Source organism: Mytilus galloprovincialis, chromosome 1 (genome assembly GCF_965363235.1).
Source record: "Mytilus galloprovincialis chromosome 1, xbMytGall1.hap1.1, whole genome shotgun sequence".
NCBI lineage: Eukaryota > Metazoa > Mollusca > Bivalvia > Mytilida > Mytilidae > Mytilus > Mytilus galloprovincialis.
In genome coordinates, this window is record NC_134838.1 from 72239895 (window position 1) to 72254332 (window position 14438).

At 31.3% G+C, this 14438-nt stretch overlaps 1 protein-coding gene across 1 annotated transcript in view; it reads left to right on the forward strand.

Moving 5' to 3' along the window:
* Positions 1-14438, forward strand: part of LOC143083060 (uncharacterized) — an 88815-nt gene that overhangs the window by 29141 nt on the left and 45236 nt on the right. The window contains exon 6 of the mRNA XM_076259246.1: positions 4008-4100. Within this exon, the coding sequence (XP_076115361.1) occupies positions 4008-4100 (93 nt within the window). The remainder of the gene's footprint in view (positions 1-4007; positions 4101-14438) is intronic.

Here is a 14438-nt window from a genome sequence, read left to right on the forward strand (position 1 = left end):
GTTAGGACCAATTTGGTTTATGTTTTTCCTATCCCGTTGCAGAAAAATTGTGACTGTACGCACAATAAAATTACTGAGATTGTGTGTATTTTTTACAAAGCAGGTTTCATATCAAGCCGCTGAATAAAACAAAATTATCGCTACTTGATATAACGAAAACAAATGCTTATAACTAATATTATTTTATTATTAAGTTGTCAACACAAAATAAAGTGAAGGATACTTTGAAAATTTCAAAATTAATATTAAGATCAAGACATATTACTTTTCGTACAAAACTTTTCCGGCATAGTTTCCGAAGAAGACTGGTTAGCTCATCTAGTTACCAAAATCATCTTATCATTTAGCCGCCTTGTTCCCATTGAATTGCATATTTTGGTAACCTCCATAACCAATGATCAAAACTGTGTGTGACTTTCATTCTATTTCCGTTTCTTTGTACGCATGAAACTTTCAGCTACAAATCATCTGATGCTCCTGCCTTCATTTAATTTTGAGATTTTGTAATAACATTGTATTGGAAAACGTCACAATGTTCAAACCTCATGTGCGAAACCATCGCACTTCAGCGAAAGGACCATCACACATCGGCGTAGACCATCGCACGTCAGCGTAACCATCGCACTTCAGCAATCCAATCGCACTTTTGAGTCCTACATTTATAGGTAACATACTATATGTAAGACATATAATAAAGTTTTATAAAGTGCAACAAAAGAAACACCCATGATTTACCATGTTATAGAGTGTTATATATGTTATATAAATCTGGTACAAAAAATATAAATTTCCATAAATTAGCATCAATATACCAACTACACCTGCATACTGAACATATATTTTTAAAACCATTTGGAATGCCTGATCATGCAGCTGCTACTTTATAAAAGGTAACCAGTGTCTGAGCAGAAAATGTATGAACCAAGGTTATGTTAAAGAACGAGGTCCGTTATACTGAAAAAAAGTTCACTGAAATAAACCAAGACCATGTTGATAAATGTTAATATCAACTTAAAAAACAATACAAGTTTATCTTCAAGTATAGATTCTAGAAACTGACGTTATTTATTGTCTTAATAACGTGTTATGTTTTTTTATTGATTTTATATTTTACCTTTACTGTTAGGTTCATGTTTTCCATAAAATGTTGGCGTGGTTTGGTACTTATACATTCCGCCATTTGTGTTATTATGATATGTTATTCTTTTTTTTATCATTTTCTTTTTCGCTGATGTACCTTATCTGCAGAGTGTCTTTTATATTATTTCATGTTGCTATTTTGAAAAAAGCTATTACTTTGAACAATGATTTAGCTTACAGCCTAATGTTGACTGCGGTTTCACAAGTTTAACATAGATATAGGAAGATGTGGTGTGAGTGCCAATGAGACAACTCTCCATCCAAGTCATTATTTAAAAAAAGTAAACCATTATAGGTCAATGTATGGCCTTCAACACGGATTCTTGGCTCTCACCGTACAAAAAGATATAGATGTCTCCAAAATTACCAGTGTTAATCCATTCAAACGGGAAAACCAACGGTCTAATCAATATAAAAAAGAGAAACGAGAAACACGTATAAATTACATTAACCAATGACAACTACTGTACATCAGATTCCTGACTTAGGACAGTTGCAAACATTTGCAGCGGGATAAAACGTTATCCCTTTTTTTGAAACAATAGAATAACATCACAACATTACATGTTCACCTATTAAGTCTGTTTGTTGTGCTGACATAGTATTGTCAATATAATGGACTTTTGTCAAGCCAGGTTGAGCTCTCACAAACATATTTAACCCTGCAAAAAAATATTTTTCAATTAAGGCCTTTAGTTTTCTCCATTGAATTGTTTAATATTTATTTTATGTTCAAACCTTTATATTAACCGTATGGGTTTATCTAATTGTTGAAGGCCTTACGGTTGCCTATAATTCCTAAAATTCACCTTATTTGAAATTTGGTGGAAAATTTCAACATTGGTAATTATACCTTTTCTCCTTATTTTTACATTAAACCACGATTTTTCTACAAAAAGAAATACATGTACCAAGTTGGAAATATGACAGTTCTTTTCCATTCGTATGATATGCGTTTGAGCTTCTTATTGAGCGATTTGATAAGGGACTGTCCTTTTTATCTTATCTTTTCTCTTCACTTGACGCCTGTAACCATTCGTCGCCCGTCGTCGTCGTCCGTCCGTTAATTTGTAAAAAAATCTTCGCTGAAACAACTGGGCCAAATTTTAAAAACCAAACTTGTCCTAAATCATCTTGTTTCAAAAGTGCATCCGATAATCACGGTTCATGGCCGCCATTGTTAAAAAAACAACATGGGGGTAAACTGCAGTTTTTGGCTTATGTCTCTGAAACTAAAGCATTTAGAACAAATCAGAGCGGAGTAAAATTGTTTATTAGGAGAAGACCTATCTGCTCTGAAATTTCCAGACGCATCAAACATTCTCTTTTTTTGGTTGCTGTGCCTGAACTGGTACATATAAGGCAATAATGTGTTGTATTTTGTGTTCATCCTGAATATTATAACATTATAACAGATACAGATAAACTGTTAAATATCAAAATTGTTCAGCAAAGTACGCTCTAAAAATACATTCACATGTTCAAATTGTCATTTGACCCCTTTTGGATTATTTATTGCCCTTTAAATTCAAATTTGCACATTTTTTCGTACATTTTGTAAACCCCTTAAACAGAATTGTGTCATGAATTCTATTCTTGTCTATACTGTGTGACTTTTTTTAATATGCACACAGACCAAGGTGAGCACATACAAATGAAGGCTCTTTAGAGCCTCTAGTTTAATATAAGTGAGAGCTCGGTATTTTTGATATTGTATTTATTATATAACTTTAAGCCTACTTTATTATTTTGTAATCATGTTCAAGGTGTAATACCACCAAATCATAGTACGTCACAACCGGTTCCATACGAAAAAGAATGGAAAAAATGTTCACTTGAATTTGACAGTTTAGGCAATTAATCTTACGTATCTTTGCAGTACAACATTTCTTGGTCATAAACATATATCTTTTTAAGCACCATTATTTTTTTATTTGGTGTTTCTATAGAATATTTTGGAATCGCGGGGTTACATTCGTTTAATGTTTTTGACCTTTTGATTTTGCCATTTGAATAGGGACTTCCCGTTTTGTGATTTTACGTTTTACACGGTAACTAAAGTTTATACACGGATCAAATAAAAGCAACAGTAGTACACCGCTTTTCGAAAGTCATGAATCGATTGAGAGACAACACATCCATTTTACAAACTAAAAATGAGGTAAATACATCAACCATCAGAGGAAAACCAGCGAAACATCACAAACACTGAAGTGTAACAAAAAAACCCAAAACGTTTAAAAAAGATGAACATTTGATTGGTTAACTTTTATTAAAGGTTATTTTTCCTATATGCAATGAAATATTTTGTTAAATTTTGTCTGTAGTACTGGACAGGATAAAACTTTAATCATGACAAAAATTTCTTTATTGCGAAGAAAAAAGATACATTCTGCACAGTTTTTTTTTAAATACAAAATAATTTAACAAAGACTAATATGGGAAAATCCATGGTGGTATTACACCTCAAGTATTCTTTTTAAATTATGGCAAACTATTTTTACCCCTTTACACAAAACTTATTCTTCCTTCAACAAAGTAATGATGGTATTTTGATAAATCATCCAAAACTATTATATACTTGTTTATATATAACTTCTTCTTCCTTAAGCAAGGAAACGGAGAGAATTATATTGGATTGCCTAAGAAACACTTTTCCCCTCTTTATAGTTAGCATCTTTTATTATGTGCACACAACTATGATATGGCGTTGTGCTTCGTTATTACAGCTCTTCAATTCAATGTTAATGTAGCGTCCGCTATTCTGTAATCGTTTGTATATAGAACTTTTACTTACAGGGACTTTAAACCATTCACCTCTAATCCATAACATTATATATTTTCATATTAGAAGCATGTTCTTTTAGATCGTACAATGTACCTGATCATACCAACTAAAGCTAACATGTTATTTGTGATACTGATCCACACAACTTATCAATTGACTATCACAGCTCAACGTGAGTAAACAAAATAATTTAAACTTTTTTAATAGATATAGGAAGATGTGGTGTGTGTGCCAATGAGACAACTCTTCATCCAAATAACAGTTTAAAAAACGTACACCATTATAGGTCAATGTACGGCCTTCAACACGGAGCCTTAATGTATGTTATATTTATGTAATACCTTTACTTTCAGTTTTTAAGGTTTCAAGCTATTATTGGAAATCAAATGGAAGTTGTATCGACCTTGACTGGCTATACAGCCCTTGCACGCTCGGTATGATTGCGACGATACAGTTAAAGCAATAGTATTAATGTATCACACATCTACCGTATTTCCGCTAAAATAAAGCAAGTGTTAATCTTTAATGAATTTAATTAGGATGGAGTTCCATGACTTGATAAGTAAAGTTTATGTCAAAGAACATCTCCTTTTTTTTCTAAATAAAATTTCATCCGACTTTATCAAGACCTTGTTGATAAATATTCTGTTTCAACTTCACAAATAATAAATGATGTTTTTTAAATAAAGATTCAAGGTACTGACTTGTTTCATTGTTATTTTCCCTTACTGTATGGTTCATTTTTTATTGTGAACTTATAACCTGGCTCGGTAATGCATCATCCCTACATTGTGTCGTTATGCTATTGTCAATTTTGAATTATTGTCTTTCATGTTTGCTTATGTACTTTGTGTGTATGCCAATTGGTGTTTCTTTGTTGTAACAGCTATTTGTAGTAGTTTCCAGTAATTAAGATTGTATTACTTTGTTAAATTCTGTATCTTTATATTTGAAGTTTTTACCTGTTGTGTCTGAATGTTTTGCTCACACATTTATGTCAATATCATGAAACATGCATAAAAGTGAGAGGTTCAGATAGCTATTATTTCTACATAAGAAAATGCCTTTGCCAAGTCAAAAATATGACAAAAATTTTGAATTTTATAGATGTGTTTCAGCTTTTTAATTTTGCCATTTAATTAATGACTCCCCGTTTGGAAGTTTCCTTGCAGATTATTTGTTATTTTACTTTATCCATATATAGTGCATGCAACTATTATGACGTATTACGATGATTTGTTAGTTGGAGTACGTTCTTAAGGCATGTGTGTGTGCGTGTGTCACTTCGTCTGCAAAATGATACCACTAATTAATTTATTGTTGATACATTTTAGATTATATTGGTATGTTACAGACTGATATTGATTTATAAGTGAAAGAAATCTAAAAATTTAAGACCCAAAAGTTGCAAAAAGAGATTGAAACATTCAAACTATATTACATACTTCCAAATACTAGTAAAGTAATATTCTAACCAAAAGTCTTTTTACTTCATTTTTGGCTTATAAACCTCTTTTTTTGGCTTATAAACCTCTTAGGTACATTTGAACGCTAAATACGAGTTGATATAATGTCAATACCGAATGAGCATTCTAAACGCACCAATAGTCAAACATATATTTTGCTTTATGTAGCCTATAGCTACAATGTAGTTAAGCTAAATGAACTACAGTTAGGAGCCTTAGCTTTAGTCTTTGTCGTTTAGTTCAAACCTGTGCGGTGACCTATTTTTTAACTTTTATGTAAATGTTTTGTTGTGGAGAGTTGTCTAATTGGCAATCATATCAAATCTTTTTTTTTTTAATAAAATTTTGACAGGCCGCACGAAACTCTCATAAGAAGCATAGACCGTTAAACATCCCTACTGATTGTCATTGCATGCCGTGCTCAATTGCATTGTGAATAAATAGAATTTATAGACTTTTTTCTGTCTATCTACTGATATGATGCTTCCACTCAGTCCAACCTTACATGCACTAAAGGATCATACATCATTAAACAATATTTCCGAAATGTAAATAGAAATCTTCACGAATATACTATGCACTGAAAGATGTTACAATAAAGGGTCAGAACGTCTTTCGTATTCCATCCATGTGTTTAGTAAATTGTGTTTCTATGTTGTGATGTTATGCTATTGTTTCAGAAAAAGGGAGAAGGTTTGGTACCATTAAAACGTTTTATCCCGCTACAAATGTTTGCACCTGCCCTAGGTCAGGAATCTGATGTACAGTAGTTGTCGTTTGTTAATGTAATTTATATGTGTTCATCGTTTATCGTTTTTTTTTATATAGATAAGACCGTTGGTTTTCCTGTTTGAATGGTTTTACACTAATAATTGTGAGGTCCTTTATAGCTTGTTGTTCGGTGTGAGCCAGGGCTCCGTGTTGAAGGCCGTACATTGACCTATAATGGTTTACTTGTATAAATTGTTATTTGGATGGAGAGTTGTCTCATTGGCACTCACACCACATCTTCCTATATCTTTGTATAATATTAGCAAATCCATTAGGCTGCAACAAAGACTGTTATTTCAGATTTAAAGGAAAGAAAGTTTAACGGTCATGACGGAATGACTTGTAATTATTTTGCCATAACTTTACGAGCACTTTTTCGACACTTTCTACAAAGATGTACAGCCACTGTTAAGGTTATGGATAGTAATTTAATCGAACAAAAAATCGGATTGTTTATTGGATAATTATTCATCCCTTGCATCGTAAAATTAAAACGCAAACGACCCCTTATAATTTGTCTTCATTTTTAAATCGTAGTGGTGCAAATCGATGTTGTTCCTATAAGATCAACCATAAACCATATATGTACTCTGTCGCTTTGCAACTGTTCAAACATAATATTACGAAATTTAATTTAATCTCGCACATTTAATTTTTATGTTGTTCAAAGTGGAAAAAAATCATAAAAGTGTTGTTAACAGATCCGATATTGAAATACGACAGGGCGTTCTAAAATACGACGGCAAAGGGACATGACGTTTTTTTTAAAGGCCAGGGCGTCAGGAAATCTCGGCAGGTAGTCATGCCACGCCTAAAATTCCTGTAGGAAACTCTTAATCTAGAATTATGTGAAAGAATGATGGATGCAATTGCAGTTCGTTATTATTTATAATTTAATTTACAGAGATATTCTTTCTACGTATCGGGTAACACATACTATATTATACAGATGTTTTGTGTTCTCATTTATATTTATATTTGTATGTGTTAACAGATAACCTTACACCAGATGGAACAGCTACGCAGAGTTCTACTCACGAAGGAAGTGTACCTCAATATGCTATACAGCCACCAATATCAAATACATATAGTAAGACGTTATGTTCTGTTACAGGCCTTGGTAGGACACAAGCTTGGTGGATGTTTCATTTTTCCTTTGGATCTGCTTACATCACAAATATTAAAATCTACTACAGAGTAGGCTGTAAGTTTACACAGTAACTAAATAGGATGGTCATTTTGTTTAAAATGTATTCATGCTATATAAATATCGCCGACCATAAAGGGAAGCCAATTTGTATTAATAAAGTTTGTTTTGTCACAACATAAACTTTTTATGAAACAAAGTTAAATTTCAATAAACATCTTTTTTATGTTTTGCTACTAGTTATTTATGACTATTTACAAATGTAACTTATAAAAGATATTGAGAGCCTTTTTGTACTGCAAACATGCACAATATTGGTATTGGTCATTCAATTTCTTGATTACCAAAGTGTGTTGACAGCAATACAGTTAACGTTCATTTTCGAGCTGTCGTATATATCGCATATAATTTTATTCATATCCTTAAGAGGATGACCTTTAACGCTGTGACCATGACTTTTTAATTATAATCCCTACCTTTTGTGGTCCCAATCATTTTGTTTTGTTTTCAACATAATCAAATGATATTTATATTGAATTTTATAATAAGGCATGCATGTATATTTTTTTCATTGCAGATGCTCATCGTATGGATGGATTCAAATTATATGTGACCAACACATCAACTATACCACCGGACGGTTATCTCTGTTATGAAGATCCTGATCCTGGTCTTCCAGACCTCACTCAGACTATTCCCTGTAATCAACTTGGAAAATACGTCATTTATTACGATACTAAAAAAGACAACCACGAAGGACCTGTTATTGAATTGTGTTACGTTGCCATCAATGGTATTTTTATTATTAAAAAAAAATAAGTCATTTACAAAGGATATAAAAAACGATTCATAATTTGGATTTTCTGTTAATTTATGCTTTGTTGCAATCACTGGTTGGTTCACCACTTCTGATAATTCTTGCAGTAGTCTAAATTTTCGTTAAAATATTTGACCCTGGCTTTTCGTGATTGTATTTATTCTTCTAAGTTTTTGTTTTTAAATCTTTATCATGGCTGTAGAAATAGTTTGACCTATACATTTAATTAAAAACAAATGTAGTACTGCTGGACTAAATCAAACGCATGATATACTTTATGAGTCTCTATAAAAACAGGTTCAATGAATCTTCTAGTTGATGATTTTCCAACGTTGTACTGACTATCCCAGTAGTCAATTATTCTGTGTTAACATGATTGACCATTGATACGTACATTTTATGTGAATTTATTGTTTATAACATGCTGATTTATTCGAAATGCTATGTAAAAAGGGGAAGTTCGTCCATAATTTGTAAATTTCAATAGACACTGTAGGGGATGATAAAAGCGGACATGTATGTGAATTGTGTTACGTTGCCATTATGGTAAGTTTTGTATGCATGTGCAACATATTTTCTTCTAATGCACGGTCACTGCCTTAAAAGCCGTTTTACTATAATTCTAAGTAGTATTATATATCATTATAAGCAATAAATGTGAAAACAGCTGTCAGGACCAGCGTGTTCTTTGTTGTTAGTGGTTTTTTTTAACGTGTCACGTCACGTTAAGCAATGGATGATTCCGCTGTTGGAGTTTGACCTTCCTCTCATTTTTTTTAATGCATAAGTTGTTCTACATATCTTTTGTTTTGATCACCTTGTATCTAATAAATAATGTTTTTCTTTAGTAATCAGAACACTGTTCTAATATTTGTACAATATTTTGGGTAAGGGTCATTGGTTTTTTTTTTTAAATGAAAAAAAAATCTTTTATTAAATAATAAAACTTTCGTGACTAGCAAAAACAATGACAGTTGGTTTTTCTTTTCAGAAAGCAATAGCTAAAATGTGTTAACAGTTGAATTTTTTGATCGAATAGTATTAAAATTTTGTTAAAAATGGGAACACTAATCAGTTTTATATTGGATCGTTTTAAACAGATTATACTACATTTTTGTGTAAGTTTAAATTTTTATTCTCTAAGCGTGCAAACATCTTATTCTCAAATTATTGCTAAGTCATTTATATATGTCTTCTTTTGTTTATTTTGATTCTTTCAAAGACAGGCTACAGAACTAACATACATTTTAGCTTAACTACTGATAACCAAGTGTTACAAAAATTGCATGAAAAATAATGTACGTAGAAAAAAATACTTGCACACGTATATTTATTATTCAAATTATTAATGTTTGCCATCGTCAACTAGTCCTATCAAAAGATTTCTTTTTCGGATATCGAGTAACAGTACTAACACTAGGTAGGATTAGCATGTCTTTTTATGAATTCAAATGACAGATGTGTTATAGATGTGTGTCTTTACAGCGATATCGACTTTTGTATTAGTTATAGGTTCCTTTTGTAATTCTTATTTGGTGCTTCAAATTATACAAATATTTTATTTTCAGGGTGATCTACAATTTGTGTCTCGATTGAAGTTATTAACACCAAAGCATTTTGTACTATATAAAGATAATTATAAGTTCACTCCTCTAAACAAATATATTGATGATTGCAGGATGTCGGAAGGGTATGTGGGGAACAGACTGTTCCACAACGTGTCCAACAATATGTATAGGCCAACATTGTCATCCTGAAAATGGCTCCTGTGTTTGGGGATGTGACGAACAGAAATGTTTAAATAACAGATGGGATATACAAACAGGTGTTTGTACTGACGGATGTGTTAGAGAACACTCGCAATTTTGTAATTGTAACAAATGTACGTACATATGATGAGATATATTTCAAACGTTAAATATGTCAAATTGAAGAAACATATGAGTACCATGCATAAAACAGTGTTTGTTTATATTTGATGAACCACTTTTACGAAACCAATTAAAAACTCAACATATTAACTAGCATTAATTAGAGTGATGACTTGATACTGTCGAGGAAAACAGCTAGTTTAAATTACACTTTATAAATAATAAGTTTAAATTACACTTTATAAATAATCATAGATACTAGTTTTGGTACTTTGTACGTGAGACACGTCTACATGACACTCATTGGTTACGCTAGAATTAAAATAAAATTAAAATAAGGCAAAAATTAGTCCGCAGTTGATAGGCTGTAAGAACCTGAATTTTTTGCCACATCCGGGTTTGGTAATCTATTCTTTGGGTAAAAACTGTAAGCACTTTAACCGCAACTGTATATTGTATTTGCATGTTGTTTGTTTTTGATTAATCTATGACACATACACGTCGGCTTCAAATGTCACTGATATCATGTTTTTACATTGAACTGTGTATGGAATTAAGCGTCATCAACTTAATTATTAGCACAACGTCATAATGTGGCAACGTTTAATTCAACTATGTATTTGTGTGTTAAACTTAATCTGTGGTAATATTTGAAAACGTTTTTATTTATTTGCATATATACTTGTGTTAGACTAAAATATTGATAGAAAAGAACCTACCTGTACACACATAATGTACTATTTTTAGTATTTGTTCCAGTTGTATATTGTCTTCTTGACCTGTAACTAACATATTTTGTAACTTATATCTTATCCTAATACTTTTGATAACCATATTATGAATGCTTCAATATTTCCTATTTTTTTCCAAAACTGATAGCTTAAAGCTTGTGCGCTCAAAATTTAAAATGTTTGCTACTTGATATATCAGCTTTGTATAAGTACTAAAACATGTAGAATATTTACATATCATACATTGTTAATGTTGTTACAATTGAATTTACATTTCTTAAAGATAATAATATTGTTTTTGTTTTTATTTACTCTTACTGAAGATTTGTAACCATTGTGACTGTCAATTTTAACAATTATAGGTCTCATAACAGCCTTGATCAATGAGCAAAGACCAGGCCGTATAGTTGGCTATATAATACCAAAAAGATGATTATGATGATGATGATGATGATGATGATGATGATGATGATGCCTTGACTCTATTCGAGATAAATTGATTTGCTAGTACTTATGGCAGATACTGTGTTTTGAACACGGCCATTTTTTCCTATTGTGTTGATGATTCTTAATAATATGTGTGCTTGCTTTCTTTCTAAAATGCCATATAAATAGGTCAGAGAGCAATAAAAGGAAAAAACTGTGCTCAATTCTTATGACAACAGGCATGTAATCTTATCTGATCAGATGAAAGCGTGTCATAGGATATCAATTCCATTATCACTGGATCTGTCAGTACTACACTTCATCTCACCTCTGATGGTAAGATTTACTTATAAAGATCGATATTACTACATGTACTACGTTATCTATCTCAATCCTTATTCAATACTACATTTAAAGAATCTATTCACCGCACATTTAATTCAGAATCGTACGACTCTAATAGATCGAAAACCACCAAAAAGCAAAAAACAAACAAAAGTTCCCAAAAACAAGAAAAATACGAAAATGAAAACATGAAAAAAGACATGGCTTCAAATATAGATAAATCAGTTATGCATGTTAATCTTACCTTGTAAATGTATATCTTCCTCTATACGTAATCTCGTTTAAAGTCCGAGATAAAATCGGATTCATTGATAAATTTTGAATAGATACATGTAGATCAAGCTCTTTCATTCAAGTTTTCTTTATTGTTTTTAGAATCTTAATGAAATTGAGAAAAGAAGAAGATTTTTGAATGTTTTTCGACAAATATATAACCATGCTTGCAGTAAATACTTACAAACTTGTATTGAAATTGAAAATGAGATGGAGTTGTTATAATTGATATGTTATCTGTAAAATAAATATCGGATTGTATAACATTTGATTGAATTAGTATTCAGTATCTGCGAGTACTTTTAGATGGGCGGGTATATTCCTTACGACGTAATTACAATCCCGTTCCCTTTCCAGAAATATAAATTGCAAACTTAGACTTGTTACCGAGTTTGTACTAATATGAGCAACACGACGGATGCCACATGTGCAGCAGGATCTGCTTATTTTCCAGAGCACTTATCGATCGAGTGTTAAAAGCAATTGTCTAGTAAGTGTTCGATGATTAACACATGATCGTGTAATTCAAACACTGCCCAAAACGAAGAGAGGAAATAAGTATTAGTCGAAAATCGAAATTCAACGGCCTACTCATACATACATGTAACCCCGCCCAATATTTGATATGACTGCACAAGGCATAAATCATGTTTCTCAATTGTTTTAATAACATGATGATTTATCCTAAACCAATGATGTCCTCTTTCACAATGCACGAATTACATGTAACCATTTATTTATTTTAGGAAACTTCTATCAATACGGAAACATATTTTAATAAAAATATTATTGTAAAATCAAAATACATTTAGAAAAAACTATAAATGTTTTTCATTTGAAAATACCAGTTTTAGGTTTGTTTTTTCTTTCTTTTTTAAAGCACGATCATAGAACTGCATTTTTATGTTTTTTGTTTTATGGAGAAAATAGTGAAAATATCTATCACCTTTTACACAGATTTTTACAGAAGTTTGTAAGGGTTTATTGCTACACTCCTTTGATCGTGGTAAAAATGGAAATCCAACGGTGTATTCATGTATATACAAACTTTCATTTTATATTCCTAAAACTAACATAAGAAAGGTTAAGTGAACTATATATCAAGATCCATCATAAGTCAATTTTACCTGAGGGAGATGGATTTATACTTTATTAAGAGTTAACATTGTGTTACCATCTTCAAGCTAGGTTTATAATAAGGATAGTTCCTTAATGTAATATTATAACCGGTATTAGAACGTATTAAAATACTTCGGCTGTTACATGCAAACATACTATTCCGTGTGAGACATTTTCTTAATGTGTTGACGATTCATTGGTGGTCTTGGGCTGCAGTTTGCTCTTTTGTAGGGTTTTGACTTTTTGACACACTCCTTGTTTGCATTCTCAATTTTACAAAACTAAGAAGTTCAATTGTGATCATCGATAAATTATAAGGACAACTGTTAGTTTTTATATCTTATTGGATCTATTTACATTTCTGAATCTGTAATGTTAACAGTATTTTTCGTTCTCTCAGCAGTTACCGATGACATAATTAACATCTTCATAAGTTAATTTGTAAAGTAAACAATCTTCAACAAACCTAATACTCATACGTATGTAACACAAATCTAAATGAACTTTATTCTAATCCTTCTGAAAGTCTTTTGTAAACAAAAAGCGCGTCTTCATAACAAAATAGACCATGGTATATATAGTGAGTTCAATTGCAGTATAGCAACATACTGTAAAGTTATGGTTGAGCTAGAAATAATCAAACTACACTGGTATAAGATAACAGATATTAAAATTTTTATTTAATCAATATATCTGAATGTTTTGCATGGAAAAAGGTTGACCACCTCATCAAAAATTATATCCCATACTGTATATGTTCAATTTTATATTAAAAAAAACAATATTTGTTAAGACGGAACAAACACAACACGTGTGTGTTCCTAAAATAATGTAACCTACATTGTAACCTTTCTTTCGTTAATACTATAATTATACATTCAGCTTGAAATATGAGAATACAAGTGTGCGCTTGAATGGCATTGTAGAAAAAAGGTCCTTACTATAAATCATTCAGATGGTTACATAAAGTGTCGAATAGTTGATTTTTAACAATATGATGATTCATCCGATAAAGGTATGTATCTTTCACTATTTTCTAACTAATCAATTACCTGTTTTTCAAAATAAAATATTCTTGCATTAATAAATCAGCATATTCAAAAAGAAATAATAAGAGTGCAAATGAGACAACTCTCCATCCATGTCACAATAAACAATACAGGTTACTACACGTATTGAAGAATTGTAAGTACATGAAAGAACGACGTATTGATGGGTTTTTTTTTGGAGGACGGGAAGGGGATGAAATATTCCATCTATTAAAACGTACATTACTTGAGGGGCTTATATTATAGGGTTAAGTAAACAAAAATCAAAACACAATATACTTTTGTAGATTTCACAGACATTATCGTATGCTTATGTCTCATTGTTTATGCCTGAAAGAAAAGGGTTTAAAATCTTAATCACTCTATCACACCCAACCCGGACTTCTCAAAATATGTATGATACACTTTAAGTTTTGACGGAACAAAACCAAGATTGGTGTGTCTATAAACACGTACATTACAGTATGATGATTCTTTCGTAAGGACTATTATTAT